Below are 19229 nucleotides of genomic sequence, written 5' to 3' on the forward strand. Positions count from 1 at the left end.
ATTTAAATCCAAAACATCAATAAATACAGTAGTTCAATATATTTCCAAGTTATCTGGCCAACTCACTAATCCTGCTAATGTGAAACTCCTTTAGACCGTGGCCTGTCGGCATCTCAAAGAGTCGGGCTTGTTTTCCTAAGCACCTGGTAAACATGGCTGTCAAAGCAGTTTATGAAAAGAATCACTGTTTGCCTTTTGATCTAGGTGACTATCCAGGGGCTGCAGACGGAAGGCACATCACTATCCGTCACCAACAAGCAACAGAAGCCTCCTACTTTACCCCCAATATCTACATTTGTCAATACTCAATGAAAGGCGCAACAACAATGTAATGACAGAAAATACACAGATACTTGAAATACATCAGGTACAAAAACGGGTAAAAAGAGTGGATGGCAGTCAACACACAATTATGGTCTATGAACATTTCTACAGAATTAGGTGGTGCCAATTTGGTGTGATTCTACAAAAGCTCCAAGCCCCAATTTTCAAGAAATATAATTTTAAATTTGACAAAGACTTCTAAGAATAATTTATTTCCTAAGCATGATGATGAAAAGCAGTACTCCTATTTATCTACAACTTCAGCTTCTGTGTTCAAGTTGCATGTCGGACATCTAGGGCACAGACATCTCCAACAGGTACCTGAAATGCTATCTACACGTCAAAAACATTGGGATTCTGGCAGCGGGGAACTGCAGGTGGAATGTGGAATTGCTGTGGTTATTTACCTCCATACATCCTCCATGTGGTTATTTACCTCCATACATCCTCCATGTAGTTATTTACCTCCATACATCCTCTCCATGTGGTTATTTACCCCCATACATCCTCCATGTGGTTATTTACTCCATGTGGTTATTTACCCCATACATCCCCTCCATGTTATTTACCCCCATACATTCTCTCTATGTGGTGGAGATAGTGGTTCTTAAGCTCCTTCCTCTTCAGCTTGAAAGCATCGGTGACCAGGCCCGTTTCTGGGGTCCAGGGTTCTGGGCTAAGATGGACCTTCATAGGGATTTCAAACCGCTGGAGTTTGACTATATGAACAAGGAGGACAAGGGAGAAAGGGGGGGGGGGGGGGGGGGGAAGACATCAGTTATGCTCATTGAAGGTATAATATATATATATACACATATATATATTCAATCCTTTATTTATTCTCGAAATGGACAATTGAGGTCACCCTCATTTTTAATGTCGTCGAGACTGACATTTCAATGCATACATCTTTTATAATATAATAATAAATATCTATATAGCACCATTCACATATGGACCGCAGCCCAAAGTGCAGCAAGTAGCACAAAATGAACATACCGGTAGGCATAAAATCAGCACAGTTGGCAGAATAAAAACAATGTATAAAATGCAGACATAAGAAAACAAATACAGCCCGCGTGCCACTCACATCGCCATGCACGGCGACGGGGATGCCACCCCTGCAGGCCGCTTCATCTACCCCGGTCCCGGCGACCTCGCTACCACGAGGAAACCAGCGAACCCCACGACCCCTTAAGCAGACAGACACAACAGCGATAAAACGAGAAGACATGCAGCACCACGGACGATCCGAGAAGACACCTGCAGAAGCCGCAGCAAGCCCCCCATGCAAGGAATTCCCCAAAATACCAGCGAACCGAGGGAGCCCAACGATGAGAACAAACCAAAATCCATCAAAGCACATGCAATAAACCAGCACCCAACTCCGAGAAAGGTCCAGCCGAAGCCATAGGCTCCAACCAAACCCCTCCCAGAGCCGAACACCAGCGCCCGCACGCGCCCCAACCAGTCCCCACCACAGAACTCCCCCCAACCCACTGACACCCCACATGAAGAACCCACCACAACCCCCACAGCACCCCAAAGGTCCCAGTGCCATCCCAGACCACCCATAATTCTACACGACCCCCCATCCAACCACCACCATGTCCATCCGCCCGAACAACCAGAATCGCCGCCCCACCCGGCACGGCCACGTGCCATGGAGCACACGACTCGCCACCCCCCGCAGAATCCGAAAGCAAAAACATAGAACCCACTGATCCCCCTGCAATGGCAAGGCCACCAGGACCAAAGGCAACAAATCAGCCCACAGAAACAACACCCCATCACCACACACAATGACAGGCATGGTGCCACAATGGTGGCTCAATCACCGTACCCAGCAAACAATCCATGTACACTCAAACTACCCGCATGCCCCTCCAACTACGACACGCCCCCCACGAGAAACTGCATCCCAGATGAAGATGCAAGAAAAACCAATGCGCGAAACACCTGAAAAACTATACTGTTTTTAACTAATATAAGTAAGTCAAAAACAGTTACAGACGGTTGCAGGCAGGCTTGCAAATAAGCCTCTAAACTTCCCCTGCGTTATAGGTCATTTTATCTTCAGTGAGAGCTGAAGAGAGTTCCATGTAGTAGGGGCACTATAATGAAAGGCTGATTTTCCAAGTTGAGTCTGTATATGGGAAACCTCCAGTGTAAGCCAATCCTTTGAGCGTGTTATAGGGTCTAGAGTTCCAAACTAGTAGTGATCATGCGAGATAAGGAGGTAATTTCCCGTTAAAGGAAAACTCCAACATTTTGGGAAATTAGCTTATTTAACATCTTCCCTGGAGTTAGACAAGAAGATACATACCTTTTGTCTCTGTGCGTGCATTTAGCTTAGGGAACAGTCGCTCCGTTAGCGTAGCTTAGCTTCATCACTGGAAGTGGGGGGGTTTTAGAGCCTGACGTTCCCTACAGTGCCCTACAGTCACCAAATACACTCCAAAACGTTCCTGTAAACATGTTGTGACCCGTGTATTTACCACGTGGAGAAATAAAAAATAGAATTCGACAATTACGTTTTCTAAGCAGATATACTCTGAACAATTTTTTGCCGAACGACTCCTCTCTGAGCGCAGTCAGTGATTTCTACGTGGAAGCCGTGTTTGTTTACATTCTCATTCATTCAAAGGATCCGAACCGATTGAAGTTTATGGATACCATGACTTAAAATCCTCTTACCTTGACGATTAAAAGCCTGCCCAATTTAGAAAACAGTAATCCAATGGCTGGTATTGATAATATACTACTAACTACTGCACGCTCGGAGCTAACCGGAGCTAACACTAAAGCTAATATAATGACTTCCTTTCTGGGGGGTTTCAAAATAAAAGAGCGACGTCTATAGCAGCGGAATATGTTTATTTTGTACATTATCTAACGTTAACACGAACCTAAACTAACGTTACAACTAACCTAAAGTACTAGTGATTCCAGGATTTTTGCTAAGCAGGATAACTTGGAAAATTGGGACGATAATTGTTCATGTCAGTTCCGTCTCCACCTTTATGCAAAGGAGAGACACAGGCTGTTTTCCAAATACTGGGAACTAGTATTAGTACTACATAAAAAACACGTCCATTCATTGTGCAATCAATAGAAAGCTATACGGCTGCAAGCTAGCCTAGCACAAATTAATGGAAGAGGATACGAACCAGCTAGTCTAGTCTAGCTAGTTTTAAGCTAGGCTAGTGGTCCGTATTTGCTTCCATTGATTTGTGCTAAGCTAGTTTGCAGCCAGATAGCTTTCTACTGAACGTACAGGAAATTGGTATCCATCTTCTTGTCTGACTCTGGAGAAGACTGTAAGCGCATTCCCCATAATGTTGGCATGTTCCTTTAAGATATCTAGATGATGAAAAACATCCACTCTACACCTTCTTAATTAAAAAGGAGACAAAGTTGTGTCTTACTAGTGACAGCGAACTCCTTGATCTCCTTCAGAACCTCTCTCTCCATGTCAGGGTGAGTGCAGATCTCCTCCCACGCCCCTGCTATGCCTCTCTGCTTGGCCAGCTCCATCATCCTCTTCTGGTTTGGAACCACAAAGCTGATCACATAGTTCTGGTCACTGCAGAAGGTCAAGACGAGCGATTTACGAGAAGTCAAGAGTTACAAGGAACATGCGTAGTCCTTAGATGAAATAGAAAAGTTGATGCTGGTATTTCTTTCACTTTTCAGCATGAGGAATTATTTGGCATATTCATTACATTCATTTCAACTAGAAAATTCCCAGAGGGAAAGCCCTCATTTTCAATGACGTCAAGCGTACATACATACGCTTGACGTCATTGAAAATGAGGGCTTTCCCTCTGGGAATTTTCTATTAATTTTTTCTAGCTGAAAAGTGAAAGAAATACCGGCATCAACTTTTCTATTTCTATTGGCATCTAAGGAGTACAAGTACATACATAATAAATACATGATAAATACAATAAATGCAAACACAATCAATTACAAACACTGCAGATTATGGTGGAATGGTATACATGTATTCAGTATAACTAAACACTGCATGGACTCTGACGCAGGATTTTGTAGACGAATTGATCCATTGATTTAAAAAATATATATAATATGTAAAGACCCTCAAACATTTTAAATCTAGCGCTTACCAGAGATGAGTTTATCATTTGAAATATAGTGCTTACCAGAGATGAGTTGATCATTTTAGCAGGGAAGAACAAAAAAATAACAATAAAAAAAAAAACCCACCTTGTGGGTAAAAGAATTACCCAAGTTCTATGGAATATGACCAAACCGACTGACCAGTTAATGGACTAAGAGGGGAGTCAGACTCACCTGTTGGCATATGCACAGATGTTATCTATGATGGAGCAGCTCTTCAGAGCAGACTCTACCTTTCCCAGAGACACATACTCCCCAGCCTGCAGTTTGACCAAGTCTTTCTTACGGTCTGAAGAAAAAAATTATTTCCATGAATTAAATAACATGTCCTTCATGACTACAGACACATGTCAGAACTTTGTATCAGCAGACTACTTTTTGCCAAAAAGCAAGTACTTCATGCGATATCTGCCTCTGCCCACCATCTCCCCACCCTTCTCCATTTAAACAAACACACTTTAAACAAACACACTGTAGCACCCACTCCCCACACTTTATAGCATTGATTGATTGATTGAATTGATTGATTGATTGATTGATTGATTGATTGATTGATTGATTGATTGAAAAGTTTATTAACAGATTGCAGAATGGGTACAGTACAGTACATCTCAATACATACAATTGTTAAGGGGATGCAGACCAGAGAAAGACTTTCGTCTTGTTTACATCAGGGTCCCCCATTTTCAATTCATCATAACATATATGACATACATGACATACAGATAGACAGTACTGCTACATCTATACATTTATGACATATCAGATTTGCAAATACAGTACTGTTTGTGATACAAAAGTGTCCAGAAAAGGAGTGTATATACATTTGGCGTAGAAACTGTACATTGGAGGAGGTTGGTGGGGTGGGGTTGGGTGAGGGCTGTACATTGGAGGTGGGGGGGGGGTTGGGTAGGGGACACACACATTTTACACTGTACATTGGAATATTGACAAAGCCTTACTTGGTCATTTACTGTACAACTAGGTTAGGACATTTGTAGGGGCCAGTTTCGAATTGCAGTCTCACGTAGGTGTTTTTTGAGAGTGTTTTTGAAGGTGGGTAGTGATTCACATTCCTTTACAGCTTTAGGCAGGGCGTTCCACATTGATGTGGCATAATTGCGAAACGTGTTTAGTCCCTTGTTTGAGCCGAATCTGGGTTTTACATGATTTGTGGAGCTCCCTCTGGTGTTGTGATCGTGGTATTCACTGACCTTTGGGAAGTATTTTGACATGTACATGGGTACCTTGGTCGCGTAGTGTATCTTGTAGACCAGGCCCATTGCAAGTTGCTGTACTCTGTCGTCTACTCTAAGCCATCCTAGGTTGTCAAAGTGGGCAGGGGTGAGGTGGGTTCTAGGAGTCAGGTCAAGTAGTAGTCTGACTAGCTTGTTTTGAGATGTTTGTAATTTGTTTTTTAGTGCCTTTGAGGTGCTTTGGTACCATGAGGTGCAAGCATAGTCGTAGTACCCTTGAATGAGTGCTCCTGCTAGAGTCTTCAGGGTATTCTTGTTTACCAGAGAGGAGATCCGGTACAAGAATCGCGTTCGTTGGTTGACTTTTTTTATTACATTGGATGCCATTTTGTCACAGGAAAGATTAGCCTCTAGGATAGAACCCAGGTAGGTAATTTCATCTTTCCTTGTTGTTGTGAAGGGCCAGATTAAACCGAATATATATATTTATTTATATATATATATTTAATTGTATTTGTATATTCTAATATTCCTTGATATCCCTTGTATATTCCTTGTACAATATGCATTGAATATCCATTCTAGCCTACTGAACATCCCATAATAGTCTCCATTCTACTATTGGTCGAGACCTTGGTGCCAGGCTGCCATACCCCTCAGACCCAGTTCAAACGTACCGCTCCACATGTACGAACAAGTCCTAGTTCCGCGTAGGAATCTGGCTACCGCACCACTAATGGGACTATTTGTTCATAGTGCGTATATATACTGCGCTACTAAAGTAGGACTTCCTTTTCAGTCCAGTTTCTTACCCTCCAATAGAGTCACAGACGTAAAGCCTCCCCGCGACGCCACATGTGGGAGTAAGGCCAAGTTCGCCTACCATCGGTATTGAGACATCGTGTATATTAATATTTGAATAGTCATATTTGGCACTATATCGTCGAGTTGGACGTAGTCTATTAAGCTAATAATAGTCTGTTAATATATAGTGCTTTGTGCGGTGAGAATACTACCGTAGTCAGTACCCCATCGTTTCGGGCAGAGAACTGGCTGCTTATCCAGGGTGGTTGACCCCACGTGAAGCTGCACCCGAGGAGCCCCAGAGCCGACGAGCGAGTGGACCTGTATACCGGATTATTCTACCGACGACAGCCCGCCTTCCCAGGCACGGATTATGCTTTGTATACTTTGATTATTCCATGGATAAAGACCCCCGACACTGCCGTGTGTTGGAACCCCCCCCCCTGGAGAGGACGCAAGGTGAGGAGACGCTCTGCAAGACGAGGTCGCTTCACGTCTCTCCCCCGTGGACCGGAGAGAGCCGGCCCACAAAGAGTCCACCTGCTTTCATCTGTGGTCCAAGGATCGCCGGCGCATTGAACGGCACTACAGTGGGTTCACCTGGGATACCTTTGGCCGGATGAGGCAGCCGGATTCTACCCCCCCCCCTCCTACTCCTGTCGGCTTACAAGCGACCGGATTAACCCCCCTAGTGTATCCAGTATATAATCATTAAAGTATCATTGCTGTTATTCCTTAAACTATTCCAGGTCGTATATGTACCACCTGCGCCTTCAGAGATTGGACATTCTCTATTGATATACCGACGAGTACTCTTGCCATAAAAGTGCATACTAATTCCATTCATAAATGTGATTGATTTGATTAAGTGCTTGCTCTACACACCATCGCTGTGTAGAAATAAAGACCTATTTCTAATTCGTACATTTGTGTTGGATCCGTTTCATCTACGTGACAGTGTTCATCATAATATATTTATGCCGTGTACTGGGTGGCCGAATATTAAGTACAAAGGTAGTGGTAGTAAGTATCATACTAGTAATACAGTCAGGGAATTGTACCCCTCAGTTACAATTGGTCCTTCGAGCCGGAGGGTAATTAGTGTAATATTAATATAGTGTTATTAATATTGAAATGGCCTATGATGAACACTCCACGAAACGATCCTCCTAACCAACGCCCGCAGCGCGAACGACGGCTCCCTCAGTACTTAGAGGCCTACGCTGTCAGTCAACAACCTAGTCTTCTACTAACAGTAAACGCGGTAAAACTAGAAAGTAAAAGTATGTCTAACCCCAACGCCCAGACTACCCCGACCATAGAGGCCCCTACGGGCTCTAATGTAACTGACCAAGTTCACGGTGGGGACCAGTGGGAACCAGACATGACTTCACACCCCGCCAGTACTGAAGAAGTAGTCCCCGATGAGTCCCGGGAGGAATACAACGCTACCGAGAGAGAACTCGGCACGGAAGAAGACGGGGAGAGCACCGTGGAGATAGAGCTCCAAGGCTCCGCAAGGAGTACCCCGAGGGAAGGCTCCCCTATACAACCGCCTTCTCCCAGCGAGGCAGAGAGGACCCTACAGCAGGCCTTCCTCATCAGCCTGAACGCCGCTGCTGAACGCGACCGACTGCAGATCCAGCAGCGGAGCGAAGAAGAGCATATACGTCTAGAAATAAGACGCATTCAGAGAGAAGAGAATGTGGCCCGAGACCGAGCAGACAGCCAGCGAGCAGCTGCTGGTGCTCTACGGGACGCAGAGCGCGACAGACAGCAAGCGCAACTAATAGAACAGCTGATCAGACGGACAACACCCTCTCCCTCCGCCAGAGGCTCCAGGAACTCGTCTAGACACACCTCCAGGGCGGCATCCCCTAGCCGAGTAAACAACCCTGAACTTGACCGACAGACGAGGTCTATACCCCCCACAGACCACCTCCCCCCACCGGTCCAAGAGAGACCTAGCAACCGGGAAGGAGCAGCATATCCTGTGGAGAGGCTAAACCAGAGACTACAAGCACTGGATGACCTAACTGAAGACGAAGAGGAAGAGGAGGAGAACCACGCCCGACGACAGCACAGTACTCTACCGGACCAGGAGGTCCGGTACAGCCCAGGCTATACTCCCGCGGAGCTGCGCTACAGACCCCCGACTCTATACACGGGTGAGCACGACGCACGACCCGCACCGAGGAACAGCACCTGGACAAGCGGGCCATGGTACACTGCCGGTACCAGCCCATACCAAGGAGCGGGAGGAGACTCGCCTAGGAGGCCTCTCCCCCAACGCTCGCCGATGTATCCACAGTCAGCGTCATACATTGGCACGCCTATGGTACCCGACTTCACCCAAGAGAACCGGGCCCAGTATACGGAACTCCGCATGTGTCTGGAGACCATGTTGGTGGATGTATTGGATGAACGCCACAAATACGCCATCCTACTGAAGCACTTAAAAGGTACCCCGCGCACATAATATAGCGCTCGCCTACGCGACTTCCACCACCCCATACACAGCAGCGCTGGTAGCATTGGACCAGAGGTATGGGCGCATATGGGATTACGTGATCCAGGAGATCCGACACATCGACCGCTTACCCCCAGCAATAGACAATCGAGCACTGGACGACCTGTCCATCAGAGTGCAGTCCCTGGTAGGGATGTTGGGAGCGCAGAGAGAGAAGGGGAGGCATGAACTTTACGCCAACTCAAATGTGGAAAGGATCTTGGAGAAGCTGCCGCCCGCTCGACAGGAGCGTTTTAGGCGACAGAGGGACCACCGAGACCCGAATGGCCCCGAACCGAACCTCCTCGATCTAGCAGACTTCCTGGCGAGAGAAGTCAGCAGCCTACGGCTAGATACATTCGGACGGAGCACCCCTGGCTCCAGAGAAGGAACCAGACGACTAAATGATGGAAGAAGATCGGTGACTGTGATGCACCAATCGGAGTCAGTACCGAGCAGCAGGAGCCACAGTACCCCCTCCAGAACGGAGAAGTGGAAGATAGTGTGCCCCTACTGTGAGAAAGAACACTGGCTAGCGCAATGTGACTCCTTCCCCAAGCTGAACGCGGAGGAAGCAAGTCAATGGATAAAGTCCAACAAGCGCTGTTTTCGCTGTGCGCGCTCACACATGGCAGCCGAATGCCGCTTAAAGAAAAGGTGCACCAAGTGCGATGGAGCCCATCTGGACATACTTCACGACAGTAACAGACGGCGCCCTTCACCCGCACCATCCAGCCGCAAAGCGAGTGTCATGTACATCGATCCCGCCAGCAGCAGTGGAGCCCGAGTACTCCTAAAAGTAGTGCGTGTGACACTAAGCTACCAGAATAAAGTCCTGGACACTTACGCCGTCCTCGATGACGGGTCAGAGAAGACCCTGCTGCTCGCCTCCGCTGCGGTTCAGCTAGGGCTGCGGGGAAGCGAAACCCAAATGACAATTCGGACAATAAGACGAGATTTGAAGACGATAAAGGGCGAGAATGTCTCATTCTCTATCGCAGCAAGCGGCCAGCCTGAGCGACGGTACCAGATTACAGACGCTTTCACCAGCCAAGAAATAGGACTGTCGCGGTACACATACCCCGTCGCCAAGCTGATGGAGAAATATGCACATCTGCGCAAGTTACCGATCCCGCTCATAGACAATGCTATGCCGACCCCGTTGATAGGCTCCGACCATGCAGACCTCATTGTCCCGATAGACCGGGTTCATACCGGACCCCGAGGCTGTCCTGCAGCAGTCGAGACCCGTTTGGGATGGACTCTCCAAGGCCCGCTCGCCAAATCTCTCAACCGAAGTACAGCCACTAGATGTCTCCACTCCCGAGTCACAGAGGGAGAAACCGCACTCCTGCAACACGTAGAGCGGCTATGGACCTTGGAACAAATGCCCTTTAAGAACGGAAAGAAAGACATTCGCTCTAAAGATGACATTTACGCCATTCACCTCCTCGAGACAGGGACCAAGAGAGTCCCGGTCAACGGCGTGTTGAGATACGCCACGCCACTCCTGCGGCGAGAAGGAATGCCTACTTTCCACGCCAAGACAGACGCCACAGAACGGTACCTGCTGAACACGGAGCGGCGCTTAGCCAAGAACCCCGCCCAAGAGAGTGTATACCGCGCTGAGATTGAGAAGCTCATCACAGCGGGACACGTCACAAAGATGGACATTAAAGAGGCTGACCAGACCACTGAATCGTGGTACGTGCCTCACCACAAGGTCCATCACAACGGTAAAGACCGCATAGTATTTAACTGCAGCTACCAGATCGGATCCCAAAATCTGAATAAAGAGTTACTGCCCGGTCCCACACTCGGCCCCTCCCTACTCGGCGTTCTACTCCGCTTCCGCCAGGAAAAGGTGGCCATCAGCGGGGACATTAAAGGAATGTTCCTGCAGGTGAGACTAGTAGAGGCGGACAAGCCCCTGTTACGGTTCCTATGGAGAGAGAAGCCAGGAGATGAGCACCCAGCCATCTACCAATGGGAAGTCCTCCCCTTCGGAACGACGTGCAGCCCCTGCTGTGCTACATTTGCACTACAGAAACATGTAGCAGAGGACCCAGCAGCGGACGAAGAGGTCCGACACAGCGTAAAGAACAGCTTCTACGTAGACAACTGTCTACAAAGCCTTTCAACCCAAGAAGAAGCCGAGGCTCTCCTGATTAAACTCCGCGCCTCATTGATCAAAGGCGGCTTTGATCTCAGGCAGTGGGCCAGCAGCGATCCGCAAGTACTGCGCAGCCTCTCCTCCGAGGACAAGGCAGCCAGCAGCGAGACCTGGATGGCTACAATCCCGGGAGAAGCCCAGGAGATGACCCTGGGATTGGTGTGGCGATTCAAAACAGATTCGCTTCACTACAGACACAAGCCCCTGACTACGGAGCAGGGAAGGCCGGCGGCGGCGCCGACCACCAGACGGAGTGTGTACACAACACTCGCCCGACAATATGACCCGCTAGGATGTATTCTACCGTACACCACCAGGGCAAAAATGATTGTACGAGCATTGTGGGACAAGGACCAGGGCTGGGACGACCCCATTCCCGCACACCTTGCATCCACCTGGAGAGAGTGGGAGATGGAGCTCCACTCACTCCCAGGCGTTAATATGCGCCGAAGCTACTTCCCACCCACGGTGAGGCCAGAGACATGTAAAATGGACTTACACGTCTTCAGTGACGCCTCAGAGGTCGCATACGGATCAGTAGCCTACTTGCGGGCCCAAGAGAAGGGGGGAGAGATCTACACAGCATTTGTCCTCGCCCGCTCGAGAATAGCCCCACGCAAGCAACAATCTATCCCACGTCTAGAGCTCTGCGCAGCCCTAGCCGGAGCGCACCTAGCCACGCTCATCCAACGTGAGCTCACCATACCGGTGTCTAGAACAATCCTGTGGTCAGATTCCACGACAGTACTCGCCTGGATCAAATCGGACTCATGCAAGTACAAAGTCTTCGTGGGAGTCAGAGTCACCGAGATTCAAGACTTAACCGAAGAGTTAACCGGAGAAACAGAGTGGCGCTACGTTGATACAAAACAGAACCCAGCTGACGTCATCACCCGGGGGATGCCCCTGGATGACCTCACCCGTCGCAATGTCTACAGTGACGGCCCCGCATTCCTAAGACTCCCGGAAGGACAGTGGCCCATGCCTATCCCGAGGGAAGCAAGTCCAGAGGAGGTGGAAAATAAGAAGTCTGTGTTCTGTGGATTGAGCACCGTAGCCTCCACCGACCCTAACATAGACGATTGCACGTCCATAGAGAGTGCACAACAAAGAACATTCCTGCGGTACCACCCGGAGTGCAAGTCCCCCGCTGATATGTCAGCAGCTAACTACGAGGAAGCAGAATTGCTTCTACTGCAGCGAGCCCAGAGAGACTCGTTCCCCGATGAATTGGCCTGTCTACAGGGAGGAAAGCCCGTCCCATCCGACAGCAGATTAATTCATCTGGCCCCCGAGAGCGACGCTCATACCCTCATCAGAGTGGGTGGTCGCCTACGCAGAGCCCCCAATCTACCGGATGACATTAAATACCCGATCGTATTGAACAGCCGACACAAGGTCACAGAGCTGATTATAAAGAAATACGATGAGGATGTACATCACGCAGGAGCAGAAAGAGTCTTCGCGGAAATCAGACGTCGTTACTGGATCCTACAAGGAAGAGAGGCGGTACAACGCTTCCAGCGAACATGTCTAGACTGCCACAAGTGGCGCGCGCAGCCCAGCATACCAAGGATGGCTGACCTTCCTCCATGTCGCCTCCGAATCGGTGACAAGCCATTCCACTCAACGGGTATGGACTGCTTTGGCCCGCTGCACATAAAGAAAGGAAGAGGAACCGAGAAGCGGTGGGGTATTGTATTCAAATGCATGACCACCAGAGCGATACACATCGAGCTTCTCCCGACCATGAGCACAGACTCATTCCTTATGGCCTTCCGTAGATTCACATCACGGAAAGGAAGACCGTCTACCCTATTGTCCGATCATGGGACAAACTTCAAAGGCGGCGAAAGAGAGCTGAGAGAGAGCTTCCAAGCTATGGGCCCAGAACTTAAGACCCACCTCGCTCCAGCACAGGTTGATTTCCAATTCAACCCCCCAAACGCACCCCACTTCGGTGGCACTTGGGAACGAGAAGTGCGCTCCATAAAGACAGCCCTGTACGCAGTACTTGGGGCCCAGACTGTGGCGGAAGAAGTCCTAATGACAGTCCTCACGGAGATTGAGGGAGTACTTAACTCGAAGCCCCTCGGATATGTCTCCAGTGATGTGGCGGATATCGACCCAGTTACCCCCAACACACTCCTGATGGGGCGGCTAGATCCTGCATTACCCCAGACAATGTACCGGCCTGAAGAAGCGAACGGCCGACGAATGTGGAGGTACAGCCAAGTATTAGCCGACAAGTTTTGGAGCAGTTTCCTACTGCACTACCTACCGTCTCTACAGACCCGCCAGAAGTGGGTAAAGGAGAGAGACAATTTGACAGAAGGAACAGTCGTCATGATTGTTGATCAATCACTGCCCAGAGCTATGTGGCCGGCCGGCCGCGTAAGCAAAGTGATCACCGGTGCCGACGGCAAGGTCCGAGCAGCTGAAGTGCTTGTCCAGGGTCGCACTTACACCCGTCCCGTGGCGAGGCTCATAGAACTGCCCCGACTCCCAGACACAATCGATGATGACCATGACCCTATAACCCTATGACTTTGTGAAGTTGACTGACCCCTACAGCAAACCCTTATGTGTAAATAGACAACGCGATTAATCTGTCTCTGTTTAACTGATTAGGTCTGGGACCAATCAGGGGGTGGCTGTTGTGAAGGGCCAGATTAAACCGAATATATATATTTATTTATATATATTTAATTGTATTTGTATATTCTCTAATATTCCTTGATATCCCTTGTATATTCCTTGTACAATATGCATTGAATATCCATTCTAGCCTACTGAACATCCCATAATAGTCTCCATTCTACTATTGGTCGAGACCTTGGTGCCAGGCTGCCATACCCCTCAGACCCAGTTCAAACGTACCGCTCCACATGTACGAACAAGTCCTAGTTCCGCGTAGGAATCTGGCTACCGCACCACTAATGGGACTATTTGTTCATAGTGCGTATATATACTGCGCTACTAAAGTAGGACTTCCTTTTCAGTCCAGTTTCTTACCCTCCAATAGAGTCACAGACGTAAAGCCTCCCCGCGACGCCACGTGTGGGAGTAAGGCCAAGTTCGCCTACCATCGGTATTGAGACATCGTGTATATTAATATTTGAATAGTCATATTTGGCACTATATCGTCGAGTTGGACGTAGTCTATTAAGCTAATAATAGTCTGTTAATATATAGTGCTTCGTGCGGTGAGAATACTACCGTAGTCAGTACCCCATCGTTTCGGGCAGAGAACTGGCTGCTTATCCAGGGTGGTTGACCCCACGTGAAGCTGCACCCGAGGAGCCCCAGAGCCGACGAGCGAGTGGACCTGTATACCGGATTATTCTACCGACGACAGCCCGCCTTCCCAGGCACGGATTATGCTTTGTATACTTTGATTATTCCATGGATAAAGACCCCCGACACTGCCGTGTGTTGGAACCCCCCCCCCTGGAGAGGACGCAAGGTGAGGAGACGCTCTGCAAGACGAGGTCGCTTCACGTCTCTCCCCCGTGGACCGGAGAGAGCCGGCCCACAAAGAGTCCACCTGCTTTCATCTGTGGTCCAAGGATCGCCGGCGCATTGAACGGCACTACAGTGGGTTCACCTGGGATACCTTTGGCCGGATGAGGCAGCCGGATTCTACCCCCCCCCCCTCCTACTCCTGTCGGCTTACAAGCGACCGGATTAACCCCCCTAGTGTATCCAGTATATAATCATTAAAGTATCATTGCTGTTATTCCTTAAACTATTCCAGGTCGTATATGTACCACCTGCGCCTTCAGAGATTGGACATTCTCTATTGATATACCGACGAGTACTCTTGCCATAAAAGTGCATACTAATTCCATTCATAAATGTGATTGATTTGATTAAGTGCTTGCTCTACACACCATCGCTGTGTAGAAATAAAGACCTATTTCTAATTCGTACATTTGTGTTGGATCCGTTTCATCTACGTGACAGTGTTCATCATAATATATTTATGCCGTGTACTGGGTGGCCGAATATTAAGTACAAAGGTAGTGGTAGTAAGTATCATATCTAGTAATACAGTCAGGGAATTGTACCCCTCAGTTACACTTGTGATAATATTGTCACCCACTGTAACCGAGAAGCCGTCGGTCTTGCTGAGTTTGTTATTTGAACCGAAGAGAATGGACTCTGTTTTGCCCATGTGTAATGATAGTTTGTTGTCGGCGAGCCATATGCAGATTTTGCCTAGTTCCGAGCTGAGGGCTTTTTCAACCTGTAACTTGTTCTTGTCAGAGACCAGCAGGGCTGAGTCGTCCGCAAACAGGAACAAGTTGCAGTCACAAGCTGACGACATGTCATTTGCATAAATTAGGAATAGTAGCGGTCCTAGTATGCTTCCTTGTGGAACACCACAGCTCACTGTGAGGGGGGGGGATAGGGTACCGTTTACTTCCACCATCTGTTCCCTCCCCTCCAGGTAGGATTGTATCCAGCTCACTGATAAACTATCAAAACCAATTGCTTTTAGCTTGTCAATCAGAATGGTGTGATTGACAGTGTCGAAGGCCTTTTGTAGGTCCAGCATGACCATGCCGCAGTATTTGCCCGCGTCCACCTCTTGTTTGATGTGGTCGTTCAAGTAGAGAAGGCATGTGTCAGTGGAGTGGGATGTTCTGAAGCCAGATTGGAACTCACTTTAAACAAACACACTGTAGCACACACTCCCCACACTTTATATTTATTGATAAAGGATTGCACTACAACTCGTACATCTTACTGTAAATTGTACCTAAATTGTACCTCATCCCATTCTGCTTGTACTATATAGTATTGTATATTAGTACACTGCATAGTATTGTATATTATATGGTAACTCAGTTACGTCTATTCTGCATCGAACATTGTACATATGTCTATACTGAACACTGTGACCTCATTTTCTACTTCTAATTTACATGCTATACTATGTTATTTGATACTTATCTTGTCTAGCACAGTCTCTGGAGCGTAACAGTAAGAAGCATTTTGTATGAAAGTATTCTGTACTTCTGTATGACAACTATTAAAGAAACTTGAAACATTTGCCTTCTAGTTAGAGATTATTTGAGAGACACCAGGCTCTATATGTAGCTGTCCTTTCATGTCTGGAAATAACCTTTTATTTCCCCCAAATACCCATGCCAGGAACAGAAACTTTAAAATGGTCAAAAACCTCTCGTACTACATATCCTATATAATAAGATTGAGAGTACATCGATGTTTTAAAATAACATTAGCTTAAAGCCCTACATATGGTGGAATGGGTGGGCAGACCAGGCAGCGACACCCATCAGGACAAATTCACACATACCCACTATCTGCAGACAGCCGTCGGGGTGGATCTCTCCGACGTCTCCGGTGCAGAACCACCGCTGGCCCTTCTCATCCACAACGAAGTCCTGATTGTTGCCCTCACTCCTGTAGTAACCCATGGTTACATTGGGTCCACCGATCAGGATCTCCCCCCTCGGGTGAGGCTGGTCTTTGGTGGTGTAGCCACCTGAAAACATATTCAAATGTATCACCATTATACAGCACAAGTACAATGATAATAAGTTGGCATCTAACCAGAGTGCAAATATAACAGTAAATTGCAATAATAATAAACAGTAAAGTAATATACAATGTACAGGTGATTCAACTGGGTATAAAATATATAAATGAGTACTACTGAATAGTAATCAGATGTATGTGCAGAGTTGTTAATATGTACAGTGATGCAGGTATAAGACACTATGGAAGTCATACTGGCCAGCGGTATAACTACGTAATTTTCGGACTATAAGCCGCGCCTTTCCCCCCCATTTTTCGACCCTGCAGCTTATATAACGGTGCGGCTTATATGTGACTCGACGTGACCAAACCCGAAAATGTAAAAATCGAAATATTGCTTTTTTGACTGCATTGAAATGTTATTTGTCTGTTTGTCCCTTATTTGCTAAACTTAATACAACTTGTAAATGAGTTAATTCTTGTTATTTGTCCGACAGTATTGTGTCCCAATGCTGGTGGGAAGACTGTAATTAAACATTAAAACACCTGCGGCTTATAGTCCAGTGCGGCTTATATATGTACACATCATTCAATTTAGCTGCTGCGGCTTATATTCAGGTGCAGCTTATAGTGCGAAAATTACGGTAGTAAGAGTAGGTAAGGGATATGTACAGAGATAGTATCTACAGATATGTAAAAAGGATTATATGCATGATTATTATGTACAGACAGATGTGGATAGATATATATATATACACATGGTAAGACTAAATATATACGGTATGTACAGCATTATTGTACATGTTATCATAAAGTTATATAGGTAGACTAGGCCTGTCCCCGACTAAGGATTTGTATAGTCGACTTTGATTGGCCGGGATTTGCCGATAGTCGACTACCCCCCCTGAATGCAAAAAAACACTTTGAGTGCCAACAACGAGAATTCTCGTTAGTTCATGCCAACGACGAGAAATCTCATATTTTTCTTGTTTCTTTTATTAGCGATTTCCATTCATATTTCATCAATCTAGCCTCACGTTACCACTGGAACTCTCTCTGAGCTCCATTGGGAAAATACCGCCCCCCATCGTCTCTCCGGATGGTATTGCAGAAACACATGGGGAAAAAAAGAGTCCGGAATCCACATTTTACTTCTCAGGTATGCAACCCGATCCTACTGCAGTCATCACCCACCATCAGAAAAGCGGAGAATACGTGTTTCCAGTACCCAGTGTTGGATCAATAAACGCGATAGATATTTGGAATGGCGATCAGGAATTGGAATAATCTTTTTGGAGAACATCTGATCTGAGGTAAGGAATCTATTTTACCAGTCTTGGGATAATCAGAGCTATTCTCACAGATATATCAATGTGTGTGTGTGCGCGCGATCAGGAAATAAGAGAATCGATTTTTCAGCCCGCTTCTATAGCGTGCATAAGTACACATATACTATCGATAATCTAGTGTTTATTTGAAAACGATTCAAATTACAATGTGTATTGTGCATTCCAGTAAAGGGCGATTATCACAGAATCTAAATCTTTTTCTGAAACTTTCAAAAAACGAGCGTTTTTCAAAATGGTATAAAACGGAAATGAACCGATTAAAAAACAATCCGTTTCGACAATGTTGACTGCAAACAAGTCATTGATAAGCGACGGTCATATTAGACACATAGCCATAATTTAAGATATAGTTTATGCGTTCACAAATGTGAGCGTTCTGTCATTGAATAGACCGTTGGCACGCAACAGGGTTCCTAGGCACAGCACTGCTGGCACGGAAAGTGTTAATGTCTGAAGGAGTCGACTGAAGGCTTCTTGTCCTCTGCGAAAGCATGCAATTGGTCCACTGATGGATACATCTTGATATTCGTCTAGTGTGAAATCCTCTTTCAGTACCTCTGTGCAAGTTTTGGAAAGAATGATTAAAAAAGAAAAAATACTTAATTTTTTTGCATTCTACTAAGAGTTTGGCAGTCGACTACGGCTCCTTTCGATCGATTAGTCGACTATTCGAGGTCAGCCCTAAGGTAGACTAGTATGAGGTAGGTAGTTGTGATTATTACGATTACTATTGTACAGTACGATTACGTGAGGGAAAACCAGTGCCGTGCTCAGTGCTGAACGCATGCGTTGCACCGCTTCACTTGTTGAACGTGACCCTCTGCCGTACCTTCCAGCCAGTCCCTGAGTCTGACCTCACAGCAGATGAGAGGAGCCCCGACGCGCCCGGTGCTGGTGTCAGTCACTGTGAATGAAGGAAAACAGGAAATCGAGAAACCGTTGTAAATGTACAGATTCTTCCTTCCCGCCGCCTCCCTCTGCTTCCTCGGCTCAGCCTCCCGTTACCTTCCGTGATGGTGCCCGCGCCGCAGGTCTCCGTCAGCCCGTAGCCTTGGCCCACGGGGCAGAAACACACATTCATGAATCTCTGAGTGGCCGTGGACAGAGGCGCCCCTCCCGACAACATCATCCTCACTCGCCCTCCCAGCAGACTTCGCACCTTTCGGAACAACAGTCTGCGATGGACAAGAGAACAGACATCAGAATGGCCCCGCCCCAAGTAC

General features: G+C 47.2%; 1 protein-coding gene across 1 annotated transcript in view; it reads right to left on the bottom strand.

Moving 5' to 3' along the window:
* Positions 1-38: 38 nt before the first annotated feature.
* Positions 39-19229, bottom strand: part of acsl4a (acyl-CoA synthetase long chain family member 4a) — a 56892-nt gene continuing 37701 nt past the window's right edge. The window contains exons 10-15 of the mRNA XM_084332338.1: positions 19012-19181; positions 18836-18910; positions 16476-16664; positions 4642-4756; positions 3753-3910; positions 39-1043 (exon numbers count right to left, since the gene is read on the bottom strand). Coding sequence (XP_084188464.1) covers positions 886-1043; positions 3753-3910; positions 4642-4756; positions 16476-16664; positions 18836-18910; positions 19012-19181 — 865 coding nt within the window. The 3' untranslated portion in view covers positions 39-885. The remainder of the gene's footprint in view (positions 1044-3752; positions 3911-4641; positions 4757-16475; positions 16665-18835; positions 18911-19011; positions 19182-19229) is intronic.

This window comes from Notolepis coatsorum (genome assembly GCF_963971535.1).
Source record: "Notolepis coatsorum genome assembly, chromosome: 16".
In the NCBI taxonomy this organism is placed as follows: Eukaryota; Metazoa; Chordata; class Actinopteri; order Aulopiformes; family Paralepididae; genus Notolepis; species Notolepis coatsorum.